We start from the raw sequence: 13,487 nt of genomic DNA, 5'->3' as shown, positions 1-13,487 counted from the left end.
CAGCATATTAGCAGTCAAAACACGTGCATGACTGCAAAAATTATTATTCTTTTGTTTATAAAAGTCGAATATTGTGCATGAACGCGTTTGTATCTAAAAAGTTCATATTAATCAATTTTCACTTTTAACCACCAGGTGGAAGACTTGATACTTTGTTCAGAGTGCAGATTGCATAAGTTTTATTAATATATATTTTTTATATTTATATAGTTAAAAAATATATATTTACTATTTTTCCAAGTGCCTATAACTACTACTATAAGAAAATATCAGCATTTGGTACATACTTTCAGCATTATCTTTGCTTGAACTGACCCGATCTAATGCTGTTTATATGAAATGAACCTGCTCACAAGCAGGTTTGAGCTACCAGAACAGTTGCTATGACAAAAACTCTCAGATGAGTTTTGAAGAACGAAACGATCCTGGACCGTGTCAAATCGTCAATATCCAAAACCAGCTAATTGAGTAATCCACGTACGAAAAATGGACCCCTTATCTCATGTAAATAAACAAGCTTGATAAATTCAATATCTCTCTGGTGCGGCTCTCTTTTCGTTTCTGTTGTGATTGACTCCTAGACGGTCAAAACAGCCAATAAGAATCAATAGTTTTTTTACATCACAGAGCATTTGAAATTCTCATTAACCAATCTGTCTAACCAATCAAACACTCTCTTGTATCTGAATCGCCCCACCGCCTACAAGAAGCAACTGAAATCAGTCACTTATTCACATTTAACCAAGTGTTCATACCAAGGGTTTATCAAAACACTTGAAAATCTAAAAATATAATACACGGTAGTTATTACAGTGTTAATATTAAATACTCCACATTTATTAGACACAGTAACACACATGGTCTGCTCTCAACTAATAATCTAAGTTGTGCAGACCACAAACAGTTCAGACTAACTTGAATTCATAAAGGATTATACAGACAACAGTTTGTGAAACTCATTCAAATCTGCATTAGCTCAACAAATCTGAGCTGAGATATAAACACAATGCCATTAGCAGTGCTTCCAGCACATAGACTTTGCTTGGGCGGGCCACCAACATACAATATATTATCAGACCCCCAAGCATATTCAGTGACTTTCTTTTACTATTATTATTATCCTTTTACACTTTTTTGTAACTGCCCAATATAACCAAATATCCGCGATCGATTAAGTATAGGAAAATCTTCTCTTATTTACTCATTTCATTCTGCATGTGCATGAACTCTCAACACTCCCACAAATAATCTCACATGCTCTGTAGACCCACAGAGATGCGCCTTTTTGGGAGTTAAAAAAGTTATTCAGCCAGGGTTTTTTCCAGAGTTCATTTCAAGTGTGCTATTTTATTAATCAATATTAATAATAAATATTGTTAAAATAAAAACATATTTTGTTTGTCGCATCCAGTATAGTTAACTATTTAAGTGATGTGGGTAAATGATTTGTTTTAATCCAGCCACCACCGCAAGTATATTTCAAACCTGTTTGGAAGCACTGGCCATTGGTCATTTTAAAAAATGGAGAGGAGCTTCTGTCTTCATGTCTCAGATGAAATCACGTAACGTCACACATCAAATAAAGCTACATGTTCCACGGCACTTCAGGGGACGTTTGACAGGATTTTACTTGCTAGAACTATTTCCTTGGACATTTCTAAGTCTTTCCATTGACATTACTTTTAGGAAGAAGACGACGTGTCGTTTCCTTGTACAAGCTTCGCTGTCAGAGTAGGTGAGAGTGAAAGAGACAGAGAGAGCTAACTCACGTTCCGTCCTCATTACTTCTGTAGAACACCATGAACGGGTCAGAGCGGCCGAAAAAGTCTTTCTTATCCAGCTTATTGGCACAGAACTGCATTGTGGCACAGTCCTGTGAAAAAGAGAGAGAATGAACAACTGAAAGAAAGCACAAGTGGGATTAGGAAGAAAAACAGAATGTAAAAGATAGAAAGGGTGCAGAGAGCGGCTAAATCGAGTGAAATCAGAGGCACATTGCTTTTTCTTGTGCAGCACAGATAAATGATTCAGGGCCCTCAGGCGCAATTTACCCCTCACTGTGTCTATACAGCATAACCGCATGTGCACACAGACATTTTTTAAGTCATGTACTCTAGACACCTGCATTCATGCTACATTTATCTTTAGGATTTCTGGTGGAAAAGGGTTTAAAAGTAAGAGAAGGGCCTATTTTTTTCAAATAACTCAAAATCACACGCTAATGAATGATTCATCACATAAATACCACTGACCCAGACTCAGTTTTAGAAAAATATGCCTGACCCTTCTTCAATCAGATTATTTAATACATTTTATCATGGTAATCTATTACAAATTATTTTCATTTTTTAGATAAATCTGAAATTAAATGAAAAACTATTGCTTGAAAATCACACACTCACTCACTTTCATCAGCTTATTCGGTTCTTTACCAGTGGGTTGCAACAGTGGAATGACCCGCCAACTACTCTGGCATGTCTTAATAGAGGATGAGTGCAATGCCCAATACTAGGAAACATTGCATGATAATATTAAACAAATACTAATTTGAACTAGAATTGTACATCTCTTAAAGAAAATGGGAGTGGGGTTTGCCATGACAAATCTCTGGAGTACAGTGCATTATCGCACAGCCCAAAAGCAATGGAGTGCTAAGAACTGGCCAAATATGTGTTGATGTAGTTGCTAGGGTATTTTAAATGGTTGCTAGTCTTAATGCAGTTTAAAGGTGAAAACAAAAAAAAATTTGAACAGCCTGAATAAATAAAAAAAGGTGGTATAAGGGGTTGCTAGGGAGTGTGTACAAATTTGTAATGTCACTACTAGTGGTGGGCCGTTATCAGTGTTACCATGCTGCGTCAACGCAAGACTCTTATCGCGCAATAAAAAATGTTGCTGGTAATCTATTCTATTCTATGGTTTGTAAGCTGGGTCTATTCTACACAAGCTATGGTGACTTTCACTTGATATTTTAGCTTGGATGTATACCTGACCGATGAGCCGTCTGACAAAAAAGTGCCTTTCTGAATTAAATCAGTTGAATGCCTGACTTTAACTGAAGTTGGGCAGTTTCACTTTAACTCATGAACATTTCATTCATTCCATCGTATTAGACGCAATTAGGAGTAATGACTATAGAGAGTGTTAATGAATTAAATAATGCATGCCAAATGGAAAGAAAAAAACTTGTGTGTGTACGCGCACATGCAGTCCTTTACTAACAGCCGTGTGTGTGGATCCTGTTGGAAAATATGGCGAAAAGTTCTACATAATGGTAATAGTTTGATTCAATAATGCCACTATTAGGTGATCAAAAATTGCTGTTTTTAGCTTATGTAGGACTACAGTTCAAAATTCATGTTTAACTGAATAAAAGTTAGTAAACACAAGTACATCTTATTAAACATAATTTATTTTCATCACCAATTATCATAACAGAACAGTTTCTCAAGCAGTTTCTGATGCATTTTGGAAACAGGACATGAGCCCCCGGTCTAATGTGTCACCTGGCTTCAGAAACCTGTTCTTAAAGACTTATTATTTGGGTAGCACACATATTATGAATGCCTTCGGCAGAATTTACATGAGCCATTTTAATTCAATTCAATTAAATTCAGCTTTATTTATATAGTGCTTTTACAATGTCGATTGTGTCAAAGCAGCTACACATAAATGGTCATAGTAACTGGATCAGGGTAGTTCAGTTTTTAGTGTTTAAGTTCAGTTCAGTTTAGCTCAGTTCAGTGTGGTTTAAAATCATTACTGAGAGTCCAAACACTGAAGAGCAAATTCATCGATGCGTAGCTCTACCGATCCTGAACCATGCAAGCCAGTGGCGACAGCGGAGAGGGGAAAAAACTTTACCGATAGGAGAGTGAAGAAAAAAAAGAAAAAAAACCCTTTCTAATCTAGATTAATCTATTTAATTCCGAGATTGATCTAAATTAATCTAGATTAAAAAAAAATCTATGCCCACCTATAGTCACTATACCTAATACTAATTTTATGGCCGTGTCAAATGAGCCAACTTTAAGCTTCTATGTCACCATTATGTAAATATCTGATGTCAGACAATTTGTGCCAATGTTAAGTCTATGGGGATTTTTGGATGTCAGCCATTTTGTGCCAATGATAAGTCTCTGGAGAGATTTTGGGTTGTATTCTTGCTTGAGCCTGTTTACCCCTCTCCCCTACATGCTAGTCATGTTAGCATCATGCTAACAACTTGCTAATTGAGTTATTACTATGATGCTAACATTATTCATGCTTACAAATGCTTATCGACCTGCTAGCATTATTAGCATGCAGTTAACATAATGCTAATAGTGTTAGTCACCTAACGGCAAACCCCACTAATCATTGAACTAGAACTACAAGAACTACAAGAACTACCCCTAGACTGAAAATCTCGGTTGTGACCATATTTGGAATGGTCATGATTATTATGTGCTCTGCTCTAAAGCTACACAGCTTGTATAAGTGCTTGATGCTCACACACACAACATGATTTTGCATTCTCACGAGAAAATGTAATGACATGAAATATTCCCTGTGTCGTTGCATTACATGAGAGCTCTGTAACGCTGGTCTCATTTTCAAAATAAGAGTCCCACATACCAAGTAAGCATAACAGGCCAATCAAGCTGCCCGTGACGTTCATATTAACATGGATTTGGTGTTTTGTTACACTTGGTCTGTCTTTTACCAGTTTTTTTCATGACAATAAGGGAACAACATTGTTTGCAACTCTCAGTATGCTATTTGTATACACAGGACTCTAATTATTCAGGTAAATTATCTGCAGATTATCATTCTATGGCATCTTTAAGTACTAAAATGACAATGTAATGTAATGTGTGTATTTATGTAGCACATTTATTGTGTATACACCCAAAGCGCTTCACAATCATGGGGGCGGGGGTCTCTCCACACCACTACCAGTGTGCAGCATCCACCTGGATGATGTGATGTCAGCCATAGGAAAACGGTGCTCACCACACACCAGCTATAGGGGGAGTGGAGAGATAGTGGTAGAGCCATTTCGTTGGGCAGGATTAGCAGGCTGTCATCGGTAAAAGCAAATGAAGGGAATTTGGCCGGAACACCAAGGTTACACTCCTACTCTTTGACGAGAAGTGCCATGGGATTTTTAATGACCACAGAGAGTCAGGACCTCGGTTTAACGTCTCATCCGAAGGACGAATTCTAAAATGTAAAATGACTGACAAAAATGTAAATAAAGAAAAGGCTGAATTAATTAAAAGGAATATTAAAAACTAATCAAATGACAAATGCCGTAAGAAAAGTACTCAAAAAACCTAAAATAAATATATTTTTTTAAAAGTGCTAATTGTGAAATTTATAATGAGCTATTTTAATATACAAATAACCATACAGAAAAAAAATCAGATCAAGATTTCAACAAATTTATTTTGTATTTTGACATACTTTTACAGTAATACCTGTTATTATTTGGAGAGCTGGAGGTAGTTAGAGGCCTCTAAATGGTTATTTTGTGCCCCAAATGGTTAATCTGGCCTTGGCATCAGCAGGCATCAATTCCATTTGAACCAATTAGTCGCTAAACACTATCTTGCGCTGAGAGTGCCATTCAGAGAATGACGAAATTGTAGGCTGGAGTGAGTGAAGACAGAAAGCGTAAGTGAGAGAAGAGACCGATGGAGAACTGTTCGACACTTCCAGAAGAATCCTCCACATGACGCTTCTAGTTGATGACCTTCCAGTAATGATGGACATCACTTTAAACCTGAGGGCTTCTCCAGCCAGAGGGACGTTATCGACACAACAGGGACCACCATTATTAGGCATAAATGGCATGGTGTGATATCGAAATGATTTGAAGCCATTAGTTTTAATGGTATATCTACTGTTGAACATGCAGGGGAATGGCCATAGGGAATGACCTTTCAGCCTCATATCTGACAGCTGAGAGAGCACTTTACCTTTCAGTAGGATATCCTGCTTAAATTTTTCCGTGACTGGTACTAAAATACAGCATGTGGAGGATTTTGCACATGATTAATGATCCCATTCAAACTAAGCCTTCACAGCGATTATGATCCCATAAATAAGAGGCTAGTGGCAAGCTGAAAACAATTTGAGCAGAGAAAAGTCAAATATCAGCCAACGCCAGTAAATCCAGCCTTTAATATTTGAGTGATTTAAAGGACAGTTCACTGAAAAATTATAATATATCTAGGATTTGCTCACCCCCACTTGTTCAGATCTAAACCTGTTTGCATTTTTGTTGTTGAAGCAAAAAAGAAGACATTTTAAAGAAGATTGTAAACTGGCAGACAATGTCTTCATCCCTACTATTGATGTCAACTGCTGTTTGCAATGCTCTTCCAAATGTGAAAACTTGCTCGTTTTTTTTGTAACTTGAAATCCTTTAAAAACCACTTAGTTCATTGTTGTAGTGTATCTTTGCATATTTGCTGATTGGAAAACCTGTTTCGGACTGCTGACTTGAAGTGAACGTGACATATCTATAGCTTGTGATATGTGAAATTGTGGCGTGTGTAAAGCTTTTATATAAAACTGTATCACTTTTCTGTTGGTCTGAAACCAAACAAACCAAGAGAACTGAACTTCAACTGTGAATGCAGTTTTTAATGTCAGCATAGTTAGTCAAATTAATGACAGGCATTATAAGCACAGCTGATGCTGCTGGTCTTTGGCCACATTGTACTTTAGAGATGAAACGCTTCACTTCAAAGGGTTAGTCTGAGCCAAAATGAAAATGCCGCCTCATGTCATTCCAAACCATAAGACATTAATGAATCTTTTTTTTTAAATCAAGTTTGAAAGGTTTTCATTGAAATTTGGTTTAGGCAAATCCCGGATGCTTCAAAATGTCAGTAAAGAGATAAAACTAAAAAAAACAATCAAAGTTTAATCAAAGTCTTTTGAAGAGCTATGGCCCAATTTAGATTTTTATTCACATTTAAACCTTTGATTAACTAACAACATGTACAACACTCAGATTTAGTCAAAAAAGCTCAGATATGGGGCCACAAATTCCTCAGATTTCATTTATCCTTGTGTGCTGTTGGTGATGTTTTCATCCACTCCGGGGTGATTTTGAGTCTTAATTTGGCCACAACTCTTTCTGTGTTTAACCAAACTGATTATTTTTTTGGTGATAAATCTTATTTTACACATACTTTGGATAAATGTTTTGAAAACTTTCAAATAACACATTCTAGGCAAATTTACTACCTGTTGTGATGTCTGTGGCTGTTTTTGCCCTATTGACGTCCATTATAGTCAAATCTTTTGCAAAGCCTTGACACCACATAACCATGCATTCTTGATTGTTGCTGGTTTTCCCTGATGGGAAAAAATTTACCGTTAATCATCAGTTGCAGTGCACAAAAAAAGCTTAGTCTTCTATACAGAGTATAGCGAGCGTGTGTGTGGTGTGTGTGTGTGTGTGTGTGTGTGTGTGTGTCTGTGTGTGTGTGTGTGTGTGTGTGTGTGTGTGTGTGTGTGTGTGTGTGTGTGTGTGTGTGTGAGATAGAGACCTTTGCACACTTATCTTGATATGTCTGAGAAATTTTAAATAAGAAGCTCAGCTCTCAGAACAAAGTAAGTGTTTTTCTGCGCACACACTATAATCTGTTTTACTCCATAGAACTTCATATAAAAGACAATATTAGAGTAAATACCTCAGAATAAATGCAGATACAGATATCAGATAGATATCTAAAGGGTTAATGCTGCCGACTGATCAACAGTAAAAATAAAACATTTTATCTTTTTCCGACAGGGAAAACCATCAACAGTCAAGAATGCATGTTATGGCTTTGCAATCAAAAAATGTTATTATAATGGTCATAAACAGTTTGCCACATACAGTACATAACGAAAGGCTAGTCAACTTGAAAAAAAAAAATCTTTATTTATGTTCTGAAGATAAACAAAAATCTCATGAGCTTGAAATGACATGAAGCAGGGTTTCTGCAGGTATGACAAAGTTGAACTTAAGACTTTTAAAGACTTTTTTTAAGACCGTTATGAATGAAATTTTAGACCCATAAAAGGTTAAATGCTAAAGATTTTTTCAAATGGCCCAGATAGGAAAGATCTTTATTAATTTAATACATTTAATAATACAATAATACATTAATATTTAAAAAAAAGTTGAAATATTTTACATATCTTTTAGAAAAAACATGCAAGCTCTACATGTATCCAAGTTTTATTGAGATGGATTGATTGTATGGGTTTGGCCAGATTGGGTAGCAATATAGTAACAAAGAAAAATTAGGATTTAAGACCTCCAACACAATATTTCAGTAAATGTATAACTTTTTTATGCCTAAAATTTTGATTTTGAGATCTTATGCATTTTAAGACTTTTTAAGATCTCACAGAAACCTTGTGAAGGTGAGTAAATAATAACAGAATTTTCATAGACACTTTCCAAGATATTTCAAAACATTGGTCTTTCTATTAAACACTGGGTTAATCTCCACATGACGCATTTCCTCAAAGCCATTTTTTTGCATGCACCTGATCAAAAACCATCCTCTCATAACATCCTGTAAAATCTTTTGATCTAGCATGTGAAATATATATAGATCAAGCAGATGGAGCAATATATTACTATCACAGAGGGGGAAAGCTTTTTGAGCATTTCAAATGAGCCTGAGTGAGGCTGTGAGCGCGTGCAATAGATCTCTCAAATGAGCAGTCCTTTGTGTGTGTTTGAGCCTGTAGTCAATGCAACATGCCCATTTACAACCCGGAAAAGCTGTAATTTACTCTGCGCTGCTATTTCAGCTGTTTAATGAGCACTATCACCGGTGACAGAATAAACTTTACTAGACAGAAGAACGAAACAGGAACATTTCACAGAAAAGACATGATAAAGAGATGGGAGGGATGGTAAAGTTTTTTTCAGGATCACTGACCTCCACCAGTAAATCTACATTGGCTGTGGATGAGATGAAAGGGGGAATGTGGTTAAATAAAATTGCTATGGACTGGAAATTATAACATGTTCTACTATCTTTGTTGGCTGCATTTAAAAACAATTCTCGCTTTAATCTTTTAATGAATCCCACGAAGACATTTTCTGTACTGATTGAGAATGAACTGACTCAATCCATCAAAGTGAATCCTAAATTAATGTCTGCTACATTTGAAATGAAGTCAAAACTTTATTATTTCATGAAAAGTAAATAAGTGTCATTACTGGTGGGATGTTGATATAAAAAAAATCTACAGAAATGTGCGTTTGCTGTTTTTATTGATATTGACTTAAATCATTAAATCAATATAAAATCAAAGAAATTATTAAAATAAAACATTTAACATTAAAATGATACTGTAATATTGTGTAATATTGCTCTGATAAGTAAATTTGTAATATTTTTAATGCAAATGTATTAGTCTTTATTTTCTTTCATGTTTATTTATTTATTTAAAAGTTGTTGTTTTTTCAAACAACTAAAAATTATTTACATTTTATGGCTATGGTTAACGATAATAAGCCATGTTGAATGTGTTTAGAAAATTTCAGCAAAAGAGAAGCCTCCATTTAGTGCTTTTCAATGATACCATCTCAGGGCCTTTGGTATCCACCAACAAAAAATACTTGCATCACAGTAAATTTAAAATGCATAGGCAGACTATTAATGCCTGATGCATGATCCTCTCCTGTTTATTGGGGCCAGACAATCAATGCAGAAAGTAATATTGCATGTTACAAAGGTGTCTAAAGAGCTTCTATGGACACATTGAGAGTTCATACGGAACATTATCAGCACCTAACAGTCCGTTTTTGAAATGGACTATTGAAATGGAATTTATGTGAGGAGGCCATAATTTTAAAAAACCCAGACTGTATTTACTCAATCTATGGTACTAGTTATTGCATCATTGAAAACGTTGGCAATTTCATCATCTTTTTGTCTGATAAGAACTGATATTAAGGTGTCCCTATAATGCTTTTTCAGATATTACCTTTCATGCAATATTCCTGCAAGCAAATTTTCAAAGTTTAGAAGTATTGTTTCCTAAAAGAAAGAATTTGTTACAAAGAAATCCATCTTTACTTCTTACACAAACCTTACATAAGTTCAGCTTTTGGTTAGTGTTGGTAAAATTGAGTAGACAGTTTATTTGCACTGTGGTTAAATGGTTTAACTGATGATATCAGATAAAATTTTGCTTCAGGTTTGATTGAATGCTTTAAAACAGGGGTGTCCAAACTCAGTTCTGGAGGGCCGGTGTCCTGCACAGTTTAGTTTCAACTTCCTTTAACTCACCTGCCTGGAAGTTTCTGGTATACATAGGAAAGCTTGATTAGCTGGTTCAGGTGTGTTTAATTGGGGCTGGAAATAAAATATGCAGGACATCCAAGACCAAGTTTGGACACTCCTGCTTTAAAAGTACATGGCAGGTGCAAAAATGTAAGAAAAACTGAACCTGTTCATTTGATATGTGCAACCGCTCAATTTTTGCTAGTTACAGTTTTAACTAGGCAGCAAATTACTATAAAAAACTATGAAAAAGCCCTCCTGTGAAATTTGACTTCTTTTGAAATATTTATCAAGTGATGTTTATTAGAGCATATTTTCTGAAGAAATTTTTATTTCTTTTAGTCTATAAAAAAATCATTAAACTGATTAATATTATTCAACCCCTTTAGATTTTTTTTATCTTGATTGGCTTTCAAACAAATTAATGATTAACCTAAGTTGCCTAGCTAACCTACTTAACCTAGTTAAACCTTTGGAATTGCACTTTCAGCTAAAGACTTGCAAAATAACTAGTAAAATATTAAGTACTACTCTAATAACTATAAATGTTTTATGTTGAAAAAAAAATCTCTCGGTTAACAGCACTTGGGAAATTTAAAAAAAAAAAAAAACAGAAAAAAATTTTTCGAAAAAAAAAAAAAAAAAACAAGCAAGGAGAATAAAACAAAGGAATCGCCATTTTTAATTACACAGATGAAACATTACATCTTTATACTATATACATAAAATAACTAGCCATGATCGACCCGAGCTCAGACAAACCTTGTCGTCGCCTTGATGAACAGCCATAAAGCTAGGAAGAACAAAATCTGCCCTGTTTTTCTTTTGCGAGGCCTCTTAAAGCGCAAGCAGTTTCACGTTCTTGTGCACTTGCCGCACGTCTATATTTGAAATAACAAACTTCTTGAGCTCATGATAATAACGGGCGCGTGATTATTGAACTACTTCTAACACTCGATCTATTCAGAAATGGACAAACGCGAGGCTCGACAAAACTAACGAAAATTAAAGATATAAATGAGAGGTTTGCACTGACTTCGGGCTACATGTTGCGTGTTGTTTTTGAACCCAAATAAGGACTAAAGGTATGCTGTGTGTAGTTTTTCTGTAATTGGTAACATAACGACCCGTACAGATTTACTTTGACATTTCCTCGAGCGAGATTGGCGTCAACTAAAACTTTCTGTCGTACACCACACCCACCAAAAAAGTACCACTGGTACCCTTTTGGCAGTGGAAACGCAAGCCTGATAAAGGTTACCCGTACCGTACCGTTCTGTACCACTTAGTGGAAACGGGCCATAAAGTAGCATAGCAGGAACTATATCCTGAACTTTATCCTGTTTATTAGATCAAAAGCTTTTATCGCACCCAGCAGGCATTGCAGTAGTGATCTTCGCTATTGAACTGTCTGTAATTTTTCAACTGCTGCTCCTTCAGTCCATATTCTAGTCTTTACATAGTTAAGGTCAGTGTAAAAGATGGTCAATAATACATGGTAGAAGTATGAAATAATGATGTAAACCTGTGACTACAAATACCACGACTTGTGTTGCTCCATTATTTATGCTTTAAATATTTTGCAAGTAAAAAAGGAAATAAAAAAAATAGCTTTGGTGTTAAAATGACTTTTTAAGTTGTTTTCCTTTTGTCTGTGGAGATAACTTAAATTTTAGCCCGCTGTTCATTTCTCAGGAATAATGTATTTAGCTGCCAGGCGATGAATGGTCTGATCTCAAGAGTAAAACAGTCAGCTTTCTTATCAAAGTGAATCATTTCAGTAAAGGTTTTCGCTGCTGAATAGTTGCAAGCATTTCGAAGAGAAAAGGGGGTTGAAAAAAAAACAATTATATCAGAGTAAAAACTATTCTGTGGAGGATGAAGTACCTTAAAACTGCTGACTTACCCGACAGTTTCCAAGTTCCTCTGCAGTGAGAATAATGGTACCGCAGTTCTTCCCAGGGATGCCACTGAAACAATAACACACACACAGGGCAGAGTATAAGTAAGGAATACTGTAAAATGAAAAAATAATCATCCTAATAATGACCTAATTGCTATATTATTGAAGTTCGGGACTGCAGGTGATATCAGAGAGATCATAATATCAAGTGGTAAAATCCTGCGTGATTTGCAGCTGTTTATTTCCAGCAATCACACAAGATTTTCATTTAGATGTCAAGAGTGCACAATTAAATAAAGGAGTTTATTGCTGACCCTGCAAAGAAAATACATCTGTTTATTTCCTTTTCTGCCTTTAGGACTACTAAAGACTACAGATGAACAAATAAAAAAGTGCTGAGGTATTAAAACAACATTCAGTAGATTTGAAAAACTTTCTGTTTATTGCTCCAGCAGGTGAAATTGTTGTAGACCAAGCATAGGTTGCAGAAGGATAATATTTCTATTAGAATGAATTACAACCTCATTAGATAAACAAGATAAATTAAATAAATAAATAAACAAATAAAATAAAATAAAAAATAAAATAAAATAATTTTCCTGGTGTTGGGTTGTGGCTGGAAAGGCATCCAAAGCCATAATTAAAATGCAGCAAATCCTAAATACTGTAAATTACATTAAAAACTATAAAATAAATGTTAATATGAAATTATAATATATTTAAATGTATTTTATTCCTCTGATGGCAAGGCTTGAATTGCTGAGTACTGAACATTTGCTGCTTATAATCAATCACAGATATGACGGTTAATATGTTGAGGAGATTGTAATATATACTACAAGAAAAAAAAATTAAAGGTTTTCTTAGAGCTTTTGTCTTGTTTAGTTCAAATATCAAACAATTTTTAAATCAAGAAGCATTTTCTAGACAAGCAAAAAATACCAAAAATTGTCTTTCCTTAAAACAAGCAAATAACCTGCCAATGGGGTAAGCGAAATATTCTAGTCTTCACTTTGACAAGATTATTTACCCTACCCCATTGGCAGATGTTTTAGGACTTGTGGAGATGCACATCGATGGATTTGCTCTTCAGGGTTGGACTTTTAGCAGTAAAAATTAAACCACTATGACCTGAACTAAACTGAACTCTGAAAACTGGACTGACACAGTTTCAATTTACTAGAACTTCTATGTTAAGCTGCTTTGAAACAATCCACATTGTAAAAGCACTATAGAAATAAACACGAATTTAATCTTTTTTTTGTTTGTTTTTGCTTGTTTTAAGAAAAAAC

At 35.1% G+C, this 13,487-nt stretch overlaps 1 protein-coding gene across 8 annotated transcripts in view; it reads right to left on the bottom strand.

The window, feature by feature from the left end:
* The window catches only part of cpne5a (copine Va), a 198,250-nt gene that overhangs the window by 76,448 nt on the left and 108,315 nt on the right, over positions 1 to 13,487 (bottom strand). For all 8 annotated transcript variants that reach the window (XM_087263727.1, XM_087263724.1, XM_087263726.1 and 5 more), the window contains 2 exons: positions 12,199 to 12,262; positions 1,770 to 1,873 (listed from right to left, as the gene is read on the bottom strand). In XM_087263727.1, the coding sequence (XP_087119853.1) occupies positions 1,770 to 1,873; positions 12,199 to 12,262 (168 nt within the window). The remainder of the gene's footprint in view (positions 1 to 1,769; positions 1,874 to 12,198; positions 12,263 to 13,487) is intronic.

The sequence above is a fragment of the Danio rerio genome, chromosome 8 (assembly GCF_052040795.2).
Source record: "Danio rerio strain M-AB ecotype USA chromosome 8, GRCz13ab, whole genome shotgun sequence".
Taxonomy (NCBI): Eukaryota; Metazoa; Chordata; class Actinopteri; order Cypriniformes; family Danionidae; genus Danio; species Danio rerio.
This window is presented reverse-complemented; position numbering and strand designations above follow the sequence as displayed.